At 37.1% G+C, this 25,000-nt stretch overlaps 1 protein-coding gene across 11 annotated transcripts in view; it reads left to right on the top strand.

The window, feature by feature from the left end:
- LOC136854990 (FYVE, RhoGEF and PH domain-containing protein 4-like) overlaps positions 1-25,000 on the top strand; it is a 635,655-nt gene that overhangs the window by 559,770 nt on the left and 50,885 nt on the right. For all 11 annotated transcript variants that reach the window (XM_067131751.1, XM_067131736.1, XM_067131712.1 and 8 more), the window contains one exon: positions 8,605-9,945. In XM_067131751.1, coding sequence (XP_066987852.1) covers positions 8,609-9,945 — 1,337 coding nt within the window. In that variant the 5' untranslated portion in view covers positions 8,605-8,608. The remainder of the gene's footprint in view (positions 1-8,604; positions 9,946-25,000) is intronic.

Here is a 25,000-nt window from a genome sequence, read left to right as displayed (position 1 = left end):
TTTAACCAATTTAAGTGTAAAATAAATAAATACCTGAAGATGAAAATTGGAAGGGGACCTGAACAAAGAAAAACATTAAATTAAATAAAAGGTAAATTAAAAGATAAACGAAGAAAGTTTTTAAACGTCAATATTGTCACCCTGTGTTTTTTTTCTCTCTCTCTCTCTTCTCTGTTCCTGAGCAAGTCTTTTCACATTACATATTTTGACCCTATCCTGTGGGGCCATCTCGTCCGACCCTCGTATCGGAAATCTATCATCGCTTCGACAAAGGGATAATGTTTTTGATTTAGGAGCCAGAGAGGGTCGATCAGGGAGTCTTTCTTATTTTACAAAGTGCGTCGGTGAATATGTCGGTGGACTCTAAAATGTTTTTATTCTGCAGTTGCAGTTGGGAGTTACTGACGTAATATCATTGTGTAGTTAGCTGCTAATCGATTGCTAATGAATGTGTACAGAAAATTTATGCATCATGATGAAAAATTTCCTGTTATATAAAACAGTCTAAGGACAGCATTGTTTGCTATTCTGAAAATAATGGCTGTTCTTAAAATATTCTCTTCTGAAAATAATGGTTTTTCTAAAAATATTGTCTATTCTTAAAAATATTCTCCTCTGAAAATAATGGTTTTTCTAAAATTATTGTCTGTTCTTAAAATATTCTCTTCTGAAAATAACGTCTCTTCTGAAAATAATGTCTCTTCTGAAAATTATGGCTCTTCTTAAAATGATGGTTCTTCAGAAAATATTAGCTTTCCTGAAAGTAATGGCTCTTCTGAAAATATTGGTTATTCTGGAAAAATAATGGCTCTTTTCAAAATATTGTATCTCCTGAAAATATTAGCTTTTCTGGAAATAATGGATCTTTCGAAAATATTGTCTCTTCTGAAAATATTTGTTTTTTTTAAGTGCTGGCTTTTCTGAAAAGGATATTAGCTCTTCTGAAAATATTAATTTTTCTGAATATATTGGCTTTTCTGAAATTGATATTGGCTGTTTTGAAAATAATATCTTTTCTGAAAATATTAGCTTTTCTGGAAAAATATGGGTGTGCTTTGAACAGTAATATTGATAATTCTGTAAATAGTATAGTTGGCTATCCTGAAGGTGGTATTGGTGATTCTTCTGTAAATGTTGTATACAGTGATCTGAAGTAGCGCAGTTAACTATCCTGAAATGTATTAGTACCGCTCCTTCGGAAAATTATATTGGTAGTTCTATAAAAAAATATCGAAGCTGTTTTTATTGATATCTCGTCTGGGAATAGCAGTGGTAGCCACTCTGAAAACACTGTTGTTAGCTCTTGTGAGAACAGTATTCTTAAGAAACCTCAGAGTTGTATTAGTACCTATTTTGAGAGTAGAATTTTTAATTATTCAGTGAGGTTGAGCCCAAAACATCAGATAATGATTAAAAGTATAGAAAAGATTCCCCAAAATTTTCCAAAATAGACTAAAGGCCTAGTGGTCTACTTCAAAGAGAACTGCAATCAAAATATCTAATCAAGAAATTCACTGGAGTGAATCAGTTGATTATAAAAATGTGTTCCCTTAAGGTATCTTTTTTTCCCCGCCAGTATGTCCAATTTAGACTCCATTTCTCTTTTGACTTTCTCTATATCTTTTGTGATTAAGATTCCATTTTTCTTATTGCTCCCCTTCTCCTTGTCATAACCAGTCTAAATCTTTTTATTACACTCATTACGGGATATAACTAAAGTTATGAAGCAAGAGACCTGTTCTGTAAATTAAAAAATATTTCTGCTTTTTTTGGTTTTTATGGTCGTCGCTTACATCATTCTTGAAAGCTTATTTCAAGAAAGTTTAACGGCCCAGTCATGCCATAGAGAAATTTACGCAGAAGCATTCTGTTCTTAATTATATTTTTATATTTTCTTTCAGCCCTCCCCCCGTTTTATTTTTTTTCATAAACTACCGTCGAAGAGTTGAGGGAAATTTTACATTTCCTTAATAAAGATATAGTTTTTTCAGCGGTCCTTGTTTATACATGCATATATGTATGTATATATATATATATATATATATATATATATATATATATATATATATATATATATACATATATATGTGTGTGTGTGTATATATATATATATATATAGTATATATATAAATATATTTTATATATATATATATATGTATATATATATATATATATATATAATATATATATTATATATATATATATATATATATATATATGTATATGTATATATATATATACATATATATATATATATATATATATATATATATATATATATATATATATATATATATAATCATAAAGCGTAAGTGCCTGTTAAATAAAGATGAATGGCGCAGTGTGTATAAGAGTGTTCGATGTGCTGGTGGTGGTTCCTTGCAGGTGTGAGTGTAAGAAGCAATTAAACTATGAATGTCGCTATGACTTTTGTGTTATTTCTCCCCTTGAGCCACCCATTGTTAGGGGTAAAAGCATAATGTTGAATATATGTGGATAGGTATATGTGTATATATGTATATATATATAATGTTATCTATCCAGTCTTGATGGAAACCACCCCCGTTGGGGGATAGTGCCGTCAGTGCACCTCACGGGGTGCACTGTAGGCTCTACTAAAGGTTTTTTTAGAGCGTCCCTTCGGCCTCTAGCTGCAACCCCTTTCCTTACTTTTACTGTACCTCCGTTCATATCTCACTCTTCCGTCTTGCTATCCACCCTCTCCTAACAATTATTTCATAGTGCAACTGCGAGGTTTTTCTCCTTTCAAACCTTCTAACTGCCAATTTCCTTTCCAGCGTTGAATGGCCTCATAGGTCCCAGTGCTTGGCTTTTGGCTTAAACTTCATGTTCCATTCCATTCCTTGATGGAAACAAGAACGATGAGTGTTAAGGAATAATAATAGCTTTACTTAACTCAAGAGCTGACAGAACTAGGGATAGAGCTCCAAAGCCTGCAAGTAGAGGGGAAAGAAGCAGGCTTATAGGATTACCAATTTTACGAAAGTAAATAAAAAAGGACAGGTGGATGTTACAAGGGCAAAAGAGAAAAGGCATCTCTCTCTCTCTCTCTCTCTCTCTCTCTCTCTCTCTCTCTCTCTCTCTCTCTCTCTCTCTCTCTCTCAAACAGAGGTTGCTCTTTTACCTCCAACTTTATTTCTTAGTCCAGTTTACTATTCTCTCTCTCTCTCTCTCGTTTAGAAGAGTTCTCCGCTGGGTAAGCGGGTTCCGTTCTCAGCTACCACTCTGATGGTCGCGAGTTCGAATCTCCGACCGGCCAGTGAAGAACAAGAGAAATTTGTTTCTGGTGATAGAAATTCATTTCTCGCTATAATGTGGTTCGGATTCCACAATAAGCTGTAGGTCCCGTTGCTAGGTAACAAATTGGTTCTTAGCCACGTAAAAATAAATCTAATCCTTCGGGCCAGCCCTAGGAGAGATGTTAATCAGCTCAGTGGTCTGGTTAAACTAAGATATACTTTTTTTCGCGTTTAGAAGGAAGGAAGAAAAATCCACAGTATTTAAACTTTGCACCAAATTTTCCTAGAAGCAGATCTGCAGTTTTTGTTTACATCATATCCATTGTCAATTGCTAGTTATTACCTTCGTCTCTCTCTCTCTCTCTCTCTCTCTCTCTCTCTCTCTCTCTCTCTCTCTCTCTCTCTCTCTCTCCCCCGCAACGTCATACTGCCTTTTTATGCAGGTACGTGTCCGTGAATGCAGTGATGATAATCTTACGCTTAGAAGAAAGTTGGAATATTATTATTATTTTTTTCCCTTTATAGAAATCCATCCCCCCACCACAATGGAGTCTATTATTTTCAAAACGCAGGAGTGAAAGTATCTCATTTCCCTGACAATGGAACTCCGTTGGGGAGCTGTGGTGGGGGCGGGGGGGAAGAGGGCCATTTATTTCTATTCTTCTCTTTGGCACAAGAATTACGGCGAGACTGTAATTATGTGAAAATGAATAAGCGACAATTTAAATGAGATCATTTGCCAGGTTTCCTTTTGCCTTGTTCTGCACCTGTTGTGTGGATTGGGGGGGGGGGAGGAGCTTGACCAGGTGAGATGGGGAATCGGGATTGGGTTTCGGGGGGAGGGGAATTATATATTTTTTTTGTGTGTATGCAGGAAAAACATTCTCTTCTCTATAACAGTGTTCTCCATGAACATATTCTTTTTTTCTTTTTGCGGTGGGTGCTTTATTTTTTGTACTTTATTGCTAACTTATATTTTTTTCAGTTGAAATATTCGTTTAGATATGTATAGACACTTATAATATACGCTTGACTTTTCCTGTAAAGAAGTTTAATCTGATTAGGTTTCTCATTATATATATATATATATATATATATATATATATATATATATATATATATATATATATATATATATATATATATATATATATATATATATATATATATATATATATATGTGTGTGTGTGTGTGTGTGTGTGTGTGTGTGTGTGTGTAGGTAGGTATGTATGTATGCATGTACTATGGTCTTTAACTGCATAGAAGCTGAATTCCATTAAATGGAATAAGAAGATTAGAGAAAATTCTTGAAAAGAAGTCTGACGCTTCTGTATTTAAATTCATTCTTGGTCTTCGTTAGGGCACTTGGTTGTTGGTTGTGTCTTTTTTTCTGAAAAATCAAACAAGATAAACTAATAAAATGGCAAACTGCCATTATAATAATCCCAAGGCCAATTTAAACCTATTGACACGTTCTCGGAGTCTCCAGTGAGCTAGAAGTTTGCCAAGGTAACAGAAAGTGTGCGTGTAATATTCCTCAAATTACAGGAAACGGTAAACAGAAACATCTACGCATCGCTCTGAAGGAACAGTACATTTTATCGCTGTATTTATTCACTGACAGTAGTAGTTTGTTGTTGATAAGTGAGGAATTCTTGCCGTGACAAGGTGAACGACGGAGTCTGCTGCGCTGGCGTTTTCGTCAGGAGGTAAGACGAATTCTTGAGGTTCCGAAACTGATTCGAATTTCGTTTTAATGAACCGAAACGGCAGACGGTTCATTTATTCGTTGACATTTCTGATAGAAAATTGATAAACAATTTGCTCTCTGGGTGGACGAATCAATGCTATGAATTATAAACTGTAAATTAAAAATTATAAACGCTTGAGATTCAGGAAGTGATTCAAATCTCGTTTTAGGAAACCAAAGCAGCCGGAGGTTCATTTATTCGTCTACATTTCTGATGGAAAATAGATGAAATGTTTGCCGTTGGTAATAGAAACTGAAGTGTAAATTATTTTATGAACTAGGCGTATCGCCTTCGCTTTTTTATTTTTAAGTTTAAAAGCTTTTGATAAGGTTTTAAAGTACAACTGTGATTAAGCTTAGTCGAGTTTATATTTAGTTTGGAGCAGTGAGGGGGCGCGGGGCCGCAGCTTAGGATATCTGTGTATACATGATTTTAACATGATCGAAGATTTTAATACTTGAACATTTTAAATCTTTGCAAATATTTTGAATGTGTTCGAATTTACAATTTTACGAGTAATGGTTACAATTCAGTTTGAGGACAAGAAATCATCAAAATGTATATCTATGTTGTACTTGTACGGACCTCTCTCTCTCTCTCTCTCTCTCTCTCTCTCTCTCTCTCTTCCAAATATCTCAGACATATTGTATATTTCAATCAGAGTCAAGATTTTCCTTGGGTACTCCTGAAGCCATTGTGGAAAGTATTACTGGTTAAACCATTGTGGCATGAAGGCATTATGTAAATGTGTTATGTCACAGTTCTATTGCACGTGTAGTGGCTGGGCATAGTACCTCCTCCCCCCCTTTTTCTCAAGCTTTGCCACACACACACACACACACACACACACACGCTCTCTCTCTCTCTCTCTCTCTCTCTCTCTCTCTCTCTCTCTCTACTTGCAAATACTGTATATTCAAGTACTTTGCCTTCATACTGTTATCCTGATTATTGCAATATGCCTTGAAATCGTCAAGTTATTCCAGTATAACTTTGAAAACTTCTTTATTTTTTTAAAGCCTGTCAAGTTATTCCAGTATAACTTTGAAAACTTCTTTATTTTTTTAAAGCCTGTCAAGTTATTCCAGTATAACTTTGAAAACTCCTTTATTTTTTTAAAGCTTGTCAAGTTATTCCAGTATAACTTTGAAAACTCCTTTATTTTTTTAAAGCTTGTCAAGTTATTCCAGTATTACTTTGAAAACTCCTTTATTTTTTTAAAGCTTGTCAAGTTATTCCAGTATAACTTTGAAAACTCCTTTATTTTTTTTAAAGCTTGTCATGTTATTCCAGTATAACTTTGAAAACTCCTTTATTTTTTAAAGCTTGTCAAGTTATTCCAGTATAACTTTGAAAACTCCTTTATTTTTTTAAAGCTTGTCAAGTTATTCCAGTATAACTTTGAAAACTCCTTTATTTTTTAAAGCTTGTCAAGTTATTCCAGTATAACTTTGAAAACTCCTTTATTTTTTTAAAGCTTAAAAAGCAAGTAACACAAGTTTCACGATCTCTCTCTCCGCACGAAGGAAAGAGGAAGGGGGTGGGAGGTTGAGGGGGAGGGGTAGGGAAGAAGAGAGGCTAAAGAGGGTGGGAGGGGAGAAATACAGCGAAAATTCGTCGGAAGTCCTCGGGAAGGTATTTGAAAAGATGTCTCTTGGTGTGTGTGACGCTCGAATGTTCGCGGTTCGGTGATTCTGAGAAGCTTTTCGGCGGGTTGGGAGAACTTGACCTCTCTCTCTCTCTTTCTCTCTCTCTTCTCTCTTTCTCTCTCTCTCTCTCTCTCTCTCTCTCTCTCTCTCTCTCTCTCTCTCCATAATCCTTTCCAACTGTTTTGTCCTCATGTTCCAGGAGAGTCTGAATGGGACTTCGTAAGTGGCATTTTCTTATTATTACCTCCGCTACCGATGTAATGTTCTTTGGTTCTGTTTGTTTGTTTGTGTGTTAGAGCGTTTGTTAGCAGTATTGCACAAAAAAACTGTTTCTGGATTTTTGCCAAAATCTTGCCATTGGTGAGTCTCGAGGACTGGCTACAATCAATTAGATTTTGGGAGAAACAGATGATCTCTATTGACGTTTAAACTTCCCGTCGTCTAGCCCAGCCAGTTTCATTCTACATACGTATGTTCGTTGTTGCACACAGGAAAATAATCGCTTATGAGATTATTCAAGAAGAGCAAACATACATTTGTAGTGACGTTCATTTTAATTTATAAGTGTGGCTGAAAAACCTCCACAAAACAGGCGACAGACTCTAGGTATACTCGCAAATCTTTGTAACTCTTTCACCACTTTAGAAACAAACTTGGCTTGCCAAATATTATCAAGTAATTGATAATAGATAGAAAGACGTTATGTAAGTAGTAAAGAGAAACCCACAAGATTCCTATGTATAACTTGTTTACTTGTAAATATTTACATATTACTTTAATCTCGAGTACTTTCAGGTCCTAACTGTGACCCTTTTGCAAGAGATGTGAAGGTAGTCAGGCTGGTTCAAGTAGTGTTTATAATCTTACATATAACCAGTGACTTTTTCTTCTTGTTTATTGTCCTTTTAATCATATTTATCGCCTCCGGTTTCCCAAGTTCATTCATATTTATAGTTCGTCTAATTCTGTGCCTCCTGCAGCACTGTTTAGGATGCGGTAACGGGAGAAATGGTACATTTCTAAAATTTTTATCTAGACGTGAGGGATTTTGGTCGGTATTTGTAAATGATGTTTACCTTATTATTCACCGTAAACAAATGATACACTTTATTTCCATAAGTAAACGTCAGAAGGTGGAAGAGAAGTTTATGAAATATGCTAAAGGCGAAATGTCATATTTTATTCAACGCAGAATTAACAGAAATATGACTTGAAAGAAATGCAGTAAAAATGAAAATGTGAAATGGGTTCTGATAATATCTCATTTCGAATTAAAAGTGTGTGATTAGTTTTGTCTTTTTTTATTATTGCTGTAATTGAAAGAATGGTTAGGCTTATGGCCTTTACTATCATTGCTATTTTTATTTATTGTGTATCTTACTTATGCTGTAATTGGAGTGGTTAGTTATAAGGTCTGTTATTATTATTATTATTATTATTATTATTATTATTATTATTATTATTATTATTATTATTCTGAAGATGAACCCTATTCATATGGGACAAGCCCACACGGGCCATTGACTAGTTCAAACTTCCAGAGTTGTATGATCTGTAAGAGTGGTTCTTAACCTTTTTATTACCACGCCCCCTCTAAGAGTTGGTCCTTCCCTCCACGCCCCCTTACATCTATGAGTAAAATTCCTTCCCAGATTTAAAGGAAAATAAAAAAGAAATGAATTAGTGAGATACTTGACACCGCTTCTTAGCGACTCCTGTTAAGAGAATAACGAATATAATTGAAGAATTTTTATTTTTCCCGGGACTTGCCCCCCTTAGGAAATTGCTGAAGCCCCCCAGGAGGCACGCCCCCAGGTTGAGAACCACTGATCTATTATTATTGTTAATATTCATGTAATGTTATTATTGTTATAATATTAATTTTATTTGTTGTGTCTTACTTATAGAGTAAATTAAAAAGACTTTTCCTTTCCTCGTCCCAGGGTGATGGCTGTGGCCGAGGAGGATGCGGGAGTGACCCTCGTCTCCTTCAGTCGCAGTAGACCTCTACACCGCTCTCAGCCTTCTCCTTCTGCTGCTGCTGCCAAGCCCCCTACGCCCACTACCCCGCGTCCTAGGCGCCCGCGAAACACCCGCCGGTCCCTGTCGCGCCTATTGAGCAGGTGTACGGAAAGTGGGGAGGAGGAAGAGGAAGATCAGCCCGAAGGCCCTTCGTCTCCTGCTCACCACCAGCAGAAGCAGAGTATTGGACTGGGCTCTGACCCCCAGCAGCGGCTAGCGAACGGGACAACAGCAGCAGGAGCAGCGGGAACCGCTGACCTTTCTCAGCACGACGCTAAGATCCAGCTGGTAGGCTTCAGGAGGTCGCACTCCTTCTGCGGCGACGCCAAGAGAAGCAATAGGAGAATCAGCTGGCGGAGTAGCAGCAGCTGCAGGAGCTACGACTGCCAGGGCCAGCGAGACAGCGTCCTAGGTCCCCAACAAGCCGATGGACAACCCTGGCCCTATGAGTGCTCCACGCTGAAGACGTCGCGGGAGGTGAAGATGGAGCGGGAGCGGTTGCGGAGGGCCCGCGGCGGCGAGACGCTGTGGGCCGACAAAGAGGACGTCTTCACGAACTTCATGCGCCAGAGCCAGGACCGGTTCACCACCCTGCTGGAGGAGAGGGGCTTCACCCACATTCCTCCTCCGGCGGGCTTCGGCGCCCCTACTCGGCCCTCCTCTTTATTGGCGGCTCTAGCTTGTGGGCCAACGAGTTTAGACGAAGGGCAGCTCTCGGGAGCCGCCCACAGGCGCACCGCTTACACCATGCGGCGCTCGGCGACTGCTGGTTTCCCAGGCCCTTTGGACAACAAGGAAAATGAAAATGAGGGATCGGGGGTGTCGGGTGACGCCGACGACGACTCCCCCCCGGAGTCAGGTGTCAAGGAGGATGAAGATGACGAGGAAGAGCCCTGGTGCGACTTACCAGCCTCCCCTCTCAGTCCTCCGTCGCCTTTCCACCACCCTTTCTTTCGCCGGCAGTTGGGTCTGCCCACTCCTGTAGCTGATCCTTGGGCCCGTTTCTCAGGCTTCGGCATGCCGCGCCTCCCTCAGGTCTTGTTAGCGCATGCGCAGGCCCAGCAGGAAGCCGCGGCTGCGCGGAACGAAGAATGGAACCAAGGAGGACCCAGGAGGGATATTGGAAGGGCGGATGACTACGGCGTCGAGAAAGTCGAGAGGCGGCGGCACAGCGCCAATCCCACCCAAAATGGCAGGGGCCAGTACTGCATGACCTCCAGGCAACGCATCGTCACGTATTGCGCCGACTCTAATTCATACAAGTAAGTTCTCTTTATAGTATTTTTCTAAAATGTATTTATTGTCTCGATTCATCTGCTTATTTACTTCTAACTATTTGAATTTATCATTTCAAATTGCCGAAATCCCCGTAGTGGGGTAGGGCCGTCAGTGCGCCGCATTGCCTAAGGTTCTTCACAGCGTCCCTTCGGTCCCTAACTGCAACCTCCTTTCATTCCTTTTACTGTACCTCCGTTCATAATCTCTCTTTCATTTTCCTTTCCACCTCCTCCTAACGGTGGTTTCATAGTGCAACTGCCAGGCATTCCTCTCTTAAACCTTTCAAACCTCCGTTATCTTAATTTGCCTTTCAGCACTGAATGACCTCATAGGTCTGAGAGCTTGGCCTTAGGCCTAAATTTTATATTCCATTCCATTCCTCCCATTTCACTTAGGCCTATTTTCCATGCATGCTTAATTTACTAGCATTAGCATCCCACTTCCGCTTTGCATGACGAACTCCCCAAGTATTCTCCTGCAGTCAAATTCCTTTCTCTCACTGCATTTGCAACTTTCTGTGTCTGTGCTGCCGGTGAATTGGGTCTTTCCGAAGCCACATGTAAGTTATTGTTAACTTTTGTTGGTTAACTATTCTATATTGTTTCGTGTATCTGGGTTTATGTTGGTCAGCTGTATGCTTCGTTTTAAACCATGGACTTTTTGATGTGTCCTTTTCATTGCTTGTCTAGAGAGCTTCCCTATTGCAGAATTTGATAGATTTTAAACATACTTCTTAATCCTGCCATAAAGAACGCATTCTCTCTCTCTCTCTCTCTCTCTCTCTCTCTCTCTCTCTCTCTCTCTCTCTCTCTCTCTCTCTCTCTCTCTGTAATCTTCCCCATCGCTTCAGTAATTTTTATATTTTTCTCCATTTTTACTAAAACGTAAAAAGTAATTTTTTTCATAACATTAGACTGCTGAAATGCTCGGTGTTAGAACCCTTGGATTAAAGACTGACTTGGACAAGTGTCCAAAAGAAAGCAGGTCTGGCAACCTCACTCTTCTGCTGTACTTCACTAACTCTTTTCCTTACTTGAAGCTTGTACTTCTGAATTAATACCTCAGTCATCAAGGGCAACTGACTGTCTTCTATCCTTCTCCACCTCAGCTGGAGTTAATCAGTTTGTCTGTTTATTCCGAGTTCCTCTCAGAGAGCGACTTTGGATGCATTTATAGGTAAATTATAAAAGAAGAGTTAGTGAATCTGGTATTATTTTTTTGTTAATAAAAATGACTGATGCTGGTCATTGTAAGGTCAGGAAATTATATCAGGACATCAAATTTACTCTTTCTGCCTCATTTTGTCCTCCATAATAAGGACGTTCCACTATTCTAGCTGATTTAATTAAACGAGTCTTGTAACAGGTACAGAGGCTAGGTGGGAATAATACGCCCACTTTCTCGACAAGTTTGACCTAAAAGCAGCTGTTTAAAATCTTAGTTAGAACTGTCAAACACTTGAGTTAGAATTGTCACACTCATAGTTAGAGCTATCACACTCAAGAGTTAGAACTGTCACATAGTTAGAACTGTCAAATTTTGAGTTAAAACTGTCACGCTCAGAGTTAGAACTGTCACATTCATAGTTAGAACTGTCACGTTCATAGTTAGAACTGTCACACTCGTAGTTAGAACTATCACACTCGTAGTCAGAACTGTCAAACTCAGAGTTAGAACCGTCACACTCGTAGTTAGAACTGTCAAACTCAGAGTTAGAACTGTCACACTCGTAGTTATAACTGTCAAACTCAGAGTTAGAACTGTCGCACTCGTAGTTAGAACTGTCAAATTCAGAGTTAGAACTGTCACACCCATAGTTAGAATTGTCAAACTCAGTGTTAGAACTGTCGCACTCGTAGTTATAACTGTCAAACTCAGAGTTAGAACTGTCACACTCATAGTTAGAACTGTCACATTCATAGTTAGAAAGGTCAAACTCAGAGCTAGAACTGCCTTACTCGTAGTTAGAACTGCCACACTCATAGTTAGAACTGTCACATTCATAGTTAGAACTGTCAAACTAACATTGTTAGAACTGTCACATTCATAGTTAGAACTGGCACATTCATAGTTAAAACTGTCAAACTCATTGTTAGAACTGTCAAACTCAGAGTTAGAACTGTCACACTCGTAGTTAGAACTGTCACGTTCATAGTTAGTACTGTCAAACTCAGAGTTAGAACTGTCACACTCGTAGTCAGAACTGTCACATTCATAGTTAGTACTGTCAGACTCAGAGTTAGAACTGTCACACTCGTAGTTAGAACTGTCACATTCATAGTTAGCACTGTCAAACTCAGAGTTAGAACTGTCACACTCGTAGTTAGAACTGTCACATTGATAGTTAGTACTGTCAAACTCAGAGTTAGAAGTGTCACACTCGTAGTTAGAACTGTCAAACTCAGAGTTAGCACTGTCACACTCAGAGTATATATATATATATATATATATATATATATATATATATATATATATATATATATATATATATATATATAATATATATATATATGTATGTATGTATGTATATATATGTATATATATACTGTATATATACATATATATGTGTGTATGTATATGCATGTGCTTAAATGTAATATATACGTACATACATGCATAGCATACAAGTATGTATGTATCTTTACCTCTTCTTAACTCTAAAGAAGCGAAGAACAAATCAGTAAGAAAAACGTGAGCAAAAAATATACAAGTAAGGTTACAGGAAACCGAAAGCTTATAGGCATCGGGGAAAACAGAAGATGGAACAAGAACAAATCACGAAAGAGAGCAGCCATCCGTGTGTATTAGTGATCTTCCTTGAGTGCTCGTAGGAAGTGGAACATTATTGGCTAATGCTCAGTTGACCTCTTAGATGACGAGGGACTTCCTCCGCGTCTGGTAGGTTAGAAGTGGAAATAGTTAATATCTGTATATTAAATAATGAAATATAATAAAATAAAAGGCTTTTAATACCACCCGGTGCCCTTGTCAGAAGTCCAGTTAGGTAATACTTTTATATTAAAGTAAAATAAAATAAAATAATATAAAGGGCTCTTAATACCGATCAGTGCCCCTGTTAGAAGTCCAAAATAAAATAAAGGGCGTTTATTACCGCCCAGTGCTCTGTAGAACAGGCTCGAGTTAACAGGTAGAGTAATTTCACTAACAGAGACGAATCCGGCTCAGCCAGTCAGAATTCGAAGTAGTTAAGACTTGTATATTAAAAAAAAAATAGAATAAAAATAAGATAAAGGGCTTTGAACACCACCGGCTTCGTGTTCATTTTTCCACCTCTGTTGCTTTTCAGTTAGTTTGAAGAGATACGACGATCTTTGGGTAATTAAATTCTCGTTGGATGAATGTTCTGCTTTTATAAAGTCGTGATTGCTTTTTATACAAGACTTATGTGTGAAATCTGACGTCTACTTCTCGTCACTTATTTGTTCGCAGTTTTTCAATACATTCCGACTAACGATTTCATAAGTCTCGTAAGTATGAATAAAATTATATGTATATACATATATAAATATAAACATATATGTATATATGTAAATACATATATATATACATATATATATATATATGTATATATATATATATATATATATATATATATATATATATATATATATTATATATATATAAACTTCATTCTATTCATTATACATGACTCCTGATCTCTCTCTCTCTCTCTCTCTCTCTCTCTCTCTCTCTCTCTCTCTCTCTCTCTCTCTCTCTCTCTCTCTTACAGGAAGAAAAGAAAACACGACTTTCCTTTTACTTCTATTAAACGAGCTTAGAGAGCTTATCTCTTACTCGGAAGTTCGAGGAAGAAAATAAGAAAATCCTGGATCCAAATGCGGAGTGAAGAAGTGAGGAGGTGAGGAAGAAAAGAGGTGAGGAAGGATGAGGAAAGAATGCTGTAGCTGAGAGAGGAAGGAAGGAAAGATATAAGTAAATTTTGAATATTGGTAGGAAGTTATATATGTCATATGATGCCACTGCATCGTATTGGCAACTGCAGCCTTTGGATGTAGGTAGAAAGTTTTCTTGTTTTAATTGGGATTCGAGCCCACACTCATAAGTTGAATGAGACCTGAGGCAAGAATGCCTCATTTTTCCTTCATTTTTGCGTTTGCATATATCTACTTTCTCTTTTCTTTCATATCGCGCCTATTCCATAAATGTATTTCACTTTTAATACAGTCTATCAATTTTGACCAGTGCTCTGCAAAGTTGAGGCTTTAAAGGTTAAGTTAAGGTTTTCACACCTTTAATCCTTAGCCCCTTTTTGCTTGAAACAAAAGTGGCCTTGTTCATTGTCTTGAGCCGCCTTGCCCTAGCAGAAGCAACGGACTTTCTGAAGATTATTATTAACTTTGAAGGGGGTCATCACCTTCTGTGATTACATAGATGAGGAAACAATGCAGGAATGTGTCAGGGGAGCCATAAGAATTCAGTTTTGCCTGCCTTCCACCCTTCACAAAACTTAACGTTGAGGTCTGCTTCCAAGGATTGTTATTGTTATTATTCAGAAGATGAAACCTGTTCGTATGGAACCAGTCCACAGGAGCCATTGACTAGAAATTCAAGCTTCCAAACAATATGGTGGTGTTCATTTGAAAGAACAGAAGGTGATAGGAAGAGATGAGGTATTAGAAAAGAAAAAAAGAAAAATAAATAAACAGGTGAAAATATAAATGAATTATTTAAAGGGGATTATTTTAGGGTAGTAATGCTTGGCATCTTCGCTTGAACTTCGGAAGTCCAATCTCGTTCCTCGGATGACTTGGGCCGGTGGATGACCAAATACCACTTATTTAAACTATTGTTGAATTTTCTCATGCCATTTGCAGAGATGCAACATCATTTATAGGAAAACATATTTTAAAGTAACCAGCTATCATCATCCCTTCAGCCTTTGCTTTTTCTGTATATACTCTTAAAAATTGAAAGTTATTATTCTTATCCTCATGACAATTACTAGCTGGTTAAAGTTACATCTAATTTATCCATACTGTTTTGTGGAAGTTAAATCTCATAAATAATATATTTGGTAATCTTTTAAGAAAGGGTGCTCTGTTCAACCATTTTTCAATTATTATTATTATCATCCAGAAGACGGACTCTCTTCATATGGAACAAGCCCACAGGGGCCAGTGATCAGTTATTAGAAAAACAGATAAATTAACAAATTGACAAATAAGTAAAAATTTAAGTAAAATATCAAAATACAAGTTGAATTGTAATAAGTAACATGTGAACCTTCAAGAGTCAGTGATAAGTTACAAGTGACTCTTCAAAAATCAGCAATGAGTCAAAGTTGTGTGTGTGTGTGAGGCAAAACACAGGTTGTTTGATTAATAATAATAATAATAATAATAATTTGATAATAATAATAATAATAATAATAATAATAATAATAAATTTTCCCTTAAGTAAATGTATACGTATGTGCATAAAATACCTGCGCATATGAACTTCTCTACTATGTATATTCATACACTGTGCAATCATGTTCTTGATGCAATCATGCGTAGATATTGAGCACTACCCATTGAAGCCTCTATTATTGGCACTTGAAGGAAATGGATGGGCAAACCAGCACACCTGCTTTTGATTAACAGCTCCGCCGAGAATGACACTTTTGCATCCTGCCTGCGTTTACTGTCGTATGGGCAGCCGTCTCTGTTGAAGTTAACTTTGCATTTATTATTATTATGTTCAGTAGATGAACCCTGTTCCATGTGAAACAAGCCCACCGGGGCCATTGACTTGAAATTCAAGCTTCCAAAGAATATGGTGTTCATTAAGAGGAAGAAGTAAGAGGAAGTAAGGGGAAACACAGAAAGAAGAGATCTCGCTTATTAAAAAAAAAAATAAATAAATTAGTAAATTGTTAAATAGAATATGTAAATGGTGTTGTGGATATTGATTATTAATTTCTCTAGTTAATTGTTCGTTTTATCTTTACATGCGAAGGTTAGCAAAATGCCTTTTTATTTTTACTGAAGGAGGCTGGTTCGTTAGCACAGTTTGATTTTTAATTATATCAGGCTCACATCGCTGGATTGTGGAACTGTCATCCTGAGGTTGCTGTGCAATTGGAACCTCAAAAATTCAAGCGAAGGTACAGTGCATTACTGTCCTAAAGCAGTTCTTGCATTTAAAAGTTACTTACAGTTTTATCTATTTATTTATTAATTTGTTAATTTATTTTTTCTTTTCTAATAATTGTCTTTTCTATCTGTATATTTCCTAACACCTTCTGTTATTTCTTTTAAATGAACACTATATTCCTTGGAAGCTTGAATTTCAAGTCACTGGCCCCTTTGGGCTTATTCTTTATGAATACGTTTCATCTTCTGAGTGATGACAATAAAAATATTACTGTAATGAAATGTCCGATTTTGATGCTTTTTAAAACCTTTAGTTGGGTTTCTAGAACGTTGCTGCGAAGACAAGATTGCTCTTAAGTTTAGTTTCCTTCAGTATTGGGCTCAGTGTGTTTCATCTCCTTTTAGCGAGGTTGAAATCGAGTGTGTTTTTCTATGGAGTAAGAGGCCGGTGGAGGACGCAACTCAGTGCCCCTGTGCATCGCATGCCCGAAGAAAACGATGATAAGTTGGGCTCGATTCCGAAAATCCGATAAACGAGCCGCATACAAACAGGAAATGGAGACAGGAAGATAATTCATAGAATAATTGTGACACCAGGTGGCTAGGCAGGCTTTCAGTCTGTCTTTGTGCAGTGGCAGATAAAGTTCAGTGCACAGGAAAGAGACCAAGAAGAAGCCTTCTTGCAAGAGAAGACCGAGATGAAGGGTAAGGGCAGCGACATTGATCAAACGAATTACTATTATTAGGTCAGATGAAACAGATCTTTTACAAGTGTTACGAAGAAGACGTAGTGTTATGAGCTGTACGGCGCTAACTGACGGGTCCCAGTGATTGACCTTTGGTCTTAACCAATACTCCTTTCGTTATGAATTGTGTGGTCTTTCCGAGGCAGACCTGATGAAATTTGCACATAAAAATGTTTATAGCGGAGCACAATCGAATTATTTTTTCATCAAGAACTTACAAAGAACTAGATGGAGTGGAAGACATAAATAAGTAATGATTGTTTATTTGAGACAATGAACTTTGGTAAGTTATGGGCTCTCTGTTCAAGTATTTTCACAAGGTCAAGATTTTTTACGTAAAGAGAGAACAATTGACTGATGATAACATAAAAGGTCTCAGAAAAGGAAAAAATTAAGAATATGCAGGATAAAATTAAGGGCAAACGGAAGAAAAGAAGAAGAGCTAGACTGTACAGGGTCTTTATCGAAGTGGTGGAAAATAGTAGGTGAAAGAAAACAGTACTGGCGAACAACAGGTCCAATGAGGGAGAGAGTTGATGCCCCAGCAACGGAAATAATTGTTAGATGAAACGCTAGTAGTTAGAGCAGCACTAATCATGAACAGGTAATATGACAGACTCTTTTGAAAGCTGCTTAAGATATAACAAGGACAGCAACAGTAGATTCTCTCAGATACCACAGAGGAAATGGCCAAATTTTAGCTACTTAGGAAAAAAGGTCATCCGTGCAATTGTAGACCTATTGTCTAGTCACACAGGCCATTTTAAAGAGGGGCGAGTTTTGTAGAGAGTAAATTTTCAGTTATTTAAGTATTTTAGTTAAAGTAGTAGAACACTTACTGCAGGTGGAAAGATCAAAGCAGTCACTCTCTTTCCACGAGAGGCGAAGAGTGTCAAGACGACAAGAAAGGGGAAACGCTTGACTGGACAGTTCTGTGGAACTGTCTGCGCAGCTAATGGCCAGAGCGATTATTTCAGCATCTCGCAAGAATGTCAGATTCTCTCTTTGTGTGAGAAATATTATTCTTTTGAAGTACAAGTAGCAGAAATTACTAGAAAATAGAAAAACAAGGCCCGTGGCTTCTGATTGAGCGATGTTTCCATTCTCTCGACCGGATGTGTGTGGAACAGAGGCAAGAAAGTTTAAGAAGGTGTAGAAACATCTGCTGCGGGAAACAAGGTGAGGAGGTCAGAAGGTAAGGGTTTTGGTTACTGAAACAGCAATTCCTACAAGAAAAATCATAGAGAAAGGCTCAAATGTTAACCCATAATAATTGTATATATTTGTCTCACACACAGAGAACCTGAGTATGTAGGTTACAATAGGTGGAGTAGTCTAAACCATGACGTCATTTTGCAAAATAAGGCGAACTTTAACAGAAACAAAGGTTAACCAAAAAAGTAGGAAGAACCTGAAGGCTTATTTAGTCTCGAAAAGATCTCAAATTTGAGCCCTGTATCCAATAAATCTTCTTGATAGTTTTAGAAAGAATGATTAAAAGTTTTAAGCGATCGGGGTTCATCGTGGCAAAGATAAATCTTGTGCACATTTTCCTCCCAATTCCTCAAGAAATTTTCGTCTATGAGAGCTTTATTACTAAGAAAGAAATGATATTTTATAGAAATGACCTATGTTGGGTTTCGGATGTTGAAACTTCAAGAATTAAATCACAAATGTGCAAAAATCGTTGGAGGTCACATCAACTGTTCCAGATTACATTAGTAATCTACCGAAAAGAAAGGATTACCTGCAGTGCTGAATTTCATTTGTATTAAGATGTACAGCACCTCAGGAGAACTCTCTCTCTCTCTCTCTCTCTCTCTCTCTCTCTCTCTCTCTCTCAAGTACTTTAAGTAAAACCGACAAGGAATGCCAGACTCCTTTGGCACAATATCTCTTATGACCCTTCTTAGGTACAGGGACGTGGGTCTTGCAACCTCGTCCTGGAACCTCGTCTCATAACGGAAGGGGCAACACTCACTTCCCTCAGGTAGTCAGACTCACTATCTGTCGCTTTTTCTAAACCAGACCATGATTCGAATCCTGGCCGGCGCAGAAATTCTTATCAGTTATAATTCCCTTAAGGTTTAAGTCATCCCCGAGGCATATTGAAGTCGATATTAAAACATGATTTTGTCTTGATATTTGTCGTGTATAAATGGCAGTTTATATATATATATATATATATATATATATATATATATATATATATATATATATATATATATATATATATCTATATATATTATGACTCATGCATCGGGAACGCACCTTGGTCTATCCTGGGTATTTCTGGCTCATGGTGCCGACTCAGTTGAAATTTATTTCTGAGACACCTATTGATGTGTTCATTATTTCAGAAATTTACACTGACACACACATTGATGTGTTATATATTTATATATATATATATACACACACATATATATATATATATATATATATATATATATATATATATATATATATATATATATATATATATATATATATATATATATATATGTATGTGTGTGTGCGTGTGCACGTTTGTTGATGCTGTACATGACTTTGAATTCCATTATCATTTTTGTATTTTCCCTAAAGCCGACTTTCCCTTTGACCGAGGAGCCATTTAACCTAGCAACGTAAAAAATAAAAAAAAGCGGATTGTACAATTGTGAGAAGAAGTAACAGCCTTGTGATGAAACTGTTAACGCCACTTCCTTCAGTGCGCCATCAAAGAAGAAAATCCGTCTCTTGAAGCTTTTTGTAAGCCCTCTCGAGAGGCCTTTCGAGGGCTCTCCAGGGACCAGACTTTGTGTGTGGGTTATGCACAACACCGGTTCCTTTGTTTTTTGTTTTTTTTCTTTGTTTTTGTTTTTTGTGAAGGTTTTAATTGTTTGGGGCAAATTGCCCCTCGTGTAAGCGTGTTTGGAAAGCCCACTTGGGTCGACTTCAGGTGAACTATTAAGAGTGGTGTTGTTACGCCCAGTACAATGGGATAATTCTCTCTCTCTCTCTCTCTCTCTCTCTCTCTCTCTCTCTCTCTGTTCTGTTAGAAATGCTAATATAGTCGTCCCAGTGGCAAATGCTGAATGCTTCTCACTGAATTGGGCAATTTCTCTCTCTCTCTCTCTCTCTCTCTCTCTCTCTCTCTCTCTCTCTCTCTCTCTCTCTCTCTCTCTCTTAGTTAGATAGATTATATAATCGTGCCAATGGCAAATGCCTTTAAAAGCATAGGATAATTCTCTCTCTCTCTCTCTCTCTCTCTCTCTCTCTCTCTCTCTCTCTCTCTCTCTCTCTCTCTCTCTCTCTTTCTAGTCACTGTTTCTTTTTTTCTGCTTTTATGTATTGATATTTTTCCGTGGTATTGGCGTCTCCCTTTCTCAAGTGCGTCAGGTCACTAGACGTTGAGAGTTGGCCATTAATTGATCATCATGATTTCTGCTCTTATCTTTTTCGTACTAAAATTTTCTAGCCTATTTTGGCAACTGTATAGCCAGTTATATGTTAATCGTTTACTATTTTCTCTTTAATTGTCGACTATAACAAGTTTTAGATTTTTCACGAGAGAGAGAGAGAGAGAGAGAGAGAGAGAGAGAGAGAGAGAGAGAGAGAGAGAGAGAGAGAGAGAGAGGCAAGTAGCTTTTCGTAAGATTAGGCACTTTTTGTAAGTGCAATTTTCTTAAGGTATTTTTAATTTTTCGGACTGCTTTACTTTAAGAAATATTATAGCTGTAATCTTTAGACATTTTCCTATTTTAGTTTTGAAATTATTTGCATTTTCGCACGGAGCTGTCTGTCGTCCGCTCAACATGCTTATATATTACAGCCGTCTGTATTCTTGAGTGATAGCGTATAAGTTAGGAATGAATGGATATGGCAACTACATTGATTGTTACAGAGGAGGCGCTAGCATGTATGCTTATATATTGCAACTGAGTCGAATATTGGTACTCTTGGGATGTTAGGTAAATTTTGTCCATTCGAATATAGGTACCGTAGGGATATTAGGTAAATTTTATCCATTTGAATATAGGCACTCTATGGATATTAGGTAAATTTTATCCATTCGAATGTAGGTACTGTAGGGATAGTAGGTAAACGTTATTTATTCGAATATAGGTAATCTAGGGATATTAGGTAAATTTTGTCAATTCGAATATAGGTAATCTATGGATATTAGGTAAATTTTGTCCATTCGAATATAGGTACTTTAGGAATATTAGGTAAACGTCATCCATTCGAATATAGGTACTGTAGGGATATTAGGTAAATTTGATCCATTCGAATATAGGCACTCTATGGATATTAGGTAAATTTGATCCATTCGAATATAGGCACTGTATGGATATTAGGTAAACTTTATCCATTCGAATATAGGTACTCTAGGGATATTAGTTAAACGTTACCCATTCGCATATAGGTACTGTAGGGATATTAGGTAAACTTTGTCCATTCGAATATAGGTACAGTAGGGATATTAGGTAAACGTTATCGATTCGAATACAGGTACTCTAGGGATATTGGGTAAACTTTATCCACTCAAATATAGGTACTCTAGGGATATTCGGTAAACGCTATCCATTCGAATATAGGTACTGTATGGATATTGGGTAAATTGTATCCATTCAAATATAGGTATTCTAGGGATATTAGGTAAACGTTCTCCATTCTGTATCTTGGGCAATGGTCCCAAGAATCAGATAGGATAAAATCCCCACCCCCCTTCCCACAGGAAAAGACTGAAGACTGATACGTTAATGTGCTACATGATACGGGTACAGATATATCTCCAGATTCGCACAAGAATACCCAAGACTTTGACGCACTTCCGGTATACTGTATCAGCAAATATACTTCCGGTTCTCTGTGGCGAACCAAGGTTTTTTTGTATTTATTTTTGTCCTCTGCCATTTTGACGATGTTTTAGACACCCCCGGTTGTTTTTTCCAGTTTTAAGTTGGATCTTTTCGAATCACGTTTTTTTTTTTTCTCTGGAATCCAACTCTTTATATATAGTTGCTTACATGTTTAAAGTATTATCATAATTATTATTATTGTGTAGAACTCTCGATGCCGAGAACAGGAGTAACTTTGTATAAGGTCCACAATAATATATCAATGGTAGAATGTGAGACTTTATAAAAATGTATGAAAAGCTTTCGAACCCTATCATGGGTTCATCTACAGTCCAACTGAAGATGAACCCAGGGTTCGAAAGCTTTTTATACATTTTCACATAGTCTCACGTTGTGGACCTTATACAAAATTATTATTATTATTATTGTTATTATTATTATTATTATTATTATTATTATTATTATTATTATTATTATTATTATTATTATTATTCAGAAGATGAACCGATTCATATGGAACAAGCCCAAAGGGGCCATTAGCTTGAAATTCAAGCTTCCAAAGAGTATGGTGTTCATTTGAAAGAAGGAACAGAAAGTAATGGGGAATACCGAAAGAAGAGATCACCTATTAAAAAAGAAAAAATAAATTAACAAATTAATAGATAAATAGATGAAAATGAAACTAACTGATTAAAATACAAGGAGAATAGTATTAGGGTAGTAATGCATTGCATCTTCGCTTGAACTTTTGAAGTTTCAGTCGCATGACATCCTCAGGGAGACTGTGCCACCGTTCATGGGTGTGAGGAATACAGGACCTCTGGAACTGAGAAGTTCATATTTGATGTACTCAGACCTACCCTCGTAATTAATGTTTTATCTACCTATATCGTAAAATTGTATTTTTTTTTTTTTTTACCTTATTCAAAGATAGCTTGAATTAACTCATTCCTTGAATATCTAACTTGATTCATTCAACTGCCTTTGTGCCTCTGTGAGACTTCGAATACAGAGAGGAGGTCGAGATCTAAGACAGAGTTCTGTATGATTTTGTATTCAACTAACTCCTTTAGCAAATGCATGTAGGTTACAGTACGTGTCCCTTACAGAGACGGCCTACTGTAATAATTTTGAAGAAATATGCGCTATAATTCTCTCTTAGTGAGAGTGAAAGCTATCTTTAAAAACGAAAATATTTCACTGGAGAGCTCTATCTCTCTTTAAGGAGCAACATTTCGCCCTCTCTCCATGAGAGGAAGTTGCACCAGTGGCTATAACATTACTATGGATCCGTTAACGTGACCTCGTTCTGATACTCCAGATGTGGGTTCGAATCCTGCTACGGAGTTCAGAATTTCTTCATTTGATTCTTCATTAGGATCTCAGGCTTTGTTGTGACAAGCGTGTCCAAAAGATACGAAGAATTCCGGTAGTTAAGAAGCATTGTGGTTATTACAGTGACATAAGTTATAACCTCTCGAGAAGAGTGATGCCTTTCCCCTTAATTGGGAGGCCCCCGAAAAATTCTTACGGGATGGGGTTGCTAGCCCCATACCCTTTATCCTGGTTGCGGCCCACCACAGTCGACTACTATGTGAGACTCAGTTAAATTTAGTACTTTTGTCAACAGTGTCGCCAAAGTGATTTACGGAACATGCTTGGTCGGGAATCGAACCCTGGGACCATATGCTGGTGGGATGAACTCCTAACCACTGCACCACGAGCACCAATATATATATATATATATATATATATATATATATATATATATATATATATATATATATATATATATATATATATATAATGTATAAAGGTTGAGTGCTTTACTCCTGAGAGAGAGAGAGAGAGAGAGAGAGAGAGAGAGAGAGAGAGAGAGAGAGAGAGAGAGACCTTTGCAATGACTTGATAATGTTCTCCTGCTGAAATAGTTATAGCCTTCATTATAACCGCTGTTGATGATGGCTCTGAAATGTTCTCCATAAAACATTTATTGCGGTATAATGTTCTCTTGGAAGAAGACAGCTGTTTTTATTACGTTCTTTTGAGTAGCTACTACCGTCATAATGATCGTTTTATGGAAGACAGCTGTTATAATGTGTTCTTAAAATAGTTATTATCGTTACAATGATCCAAGTAGAGATGATAGCTGTTTATGATTTGCTTTGAATGGAGTTATAATGCTTTTTATATCTCCTTGAAAAAGAAAATTGGAGCTATAATGCTTTCCCGTGTTTGTATAAAGTTGCAAAAAAAGTTGCAATTATTATGCCTTCCCTTGTTTGAATGAAACAGCAAAGAAATTTGCAATTATAATGCTTCCTCTTGTTTGTATAGAATAACAAGGAAAATTACAGGCACATTGCTTTTCTGCGTTCGTATAAAACAGCAAAGAAGATTGCAATTATAATGCTTTCAATTTATTGTGTAATATAAAATATGATTTTTGTTTTGCCCTGACGTTTAAGAAAATATAAAAGACAGTTAAATATATTTATATATTTTAATTTTATACAAAACCCTATATTTATCAAAGAACTCACAGAGCTTCGAAGAAAGATTTCTATATAACAGTTTTATTTCTAAAGTAAAGTGAGGTGGGGGGGAAAAAATGAATTATTGGAACGTGTTTGGTATCGAGATTTTTCTCGTGTACTTGAGGGGATGAGGACCACAGACTGTTCTGTAATGTGGTGTTTTTGATGAGTTGTTTTGTGTTTGTTGTTTGTTGTTGTTGTGGGAGGTTGGAATGACTCTTGTAAAAAGGTGAGGACCGTAGAATTTTGATGAGCTGATAATTTATTTGGCGTGAATGCTTTCATGGTATCATTCCTGACTCTATCGGCTTCTAATATTCCTCAGCGCGTATAGGAATATTTTTTCTAATAGAGAGGCCTGGTATTTATTACATTTTACGTCATGTGACACAAATTGGTCTTCGTGGGCAAGTAAATATTTATACCTCGTTTTGATACCCTGGACCTGGGATCGAATCTCGGTTGGTTATCAAAATACCTTCATTTCTGTCATCATTTGGATCTAGGCTTAGTAGTGACAAGCGTTTCCAAAATGTGAAGACATGGGCATCGTGGTTAATAAAAACTGCATCCGTTGATTTGTGTGCCGCAAGCAATAATGTGCCTCACTAACAGGTTCAAAATTTGATTGCATAGTTTTGTCAATTTTAAAGTAAAAATGTTTCCATTTGTACTGTCGAATGATCTCCACCTCCACCGTCGCCTTCGAGTGTCGTGATCACAAGGCGTAAATATCAAGACATTGCAAAGGTGCTTGAAATTTTGTCACTCGGTCTTGCTTTTTTCTTGAGGA

The sequence above is a fragment of the Macrobrachium rosenbergii genome, chromosome 3, assembly GCF_040412425.1.
Source record: "Macrobrachium rosenbergii isolate ZJJX-2024 chromosome 3, ASM4041242v1, whole genome shotgun sequence".
Lineage (NCBI taxonomy): Eukaryota > Metazoa > Arthropoda > Malacostraca > Decapoda > Palaemonidae > Macrobrachium > Macrobrachium rosenbergii.
This window is presented reverse-complemented; position numbering and strand designations above follow the sequence as displayed.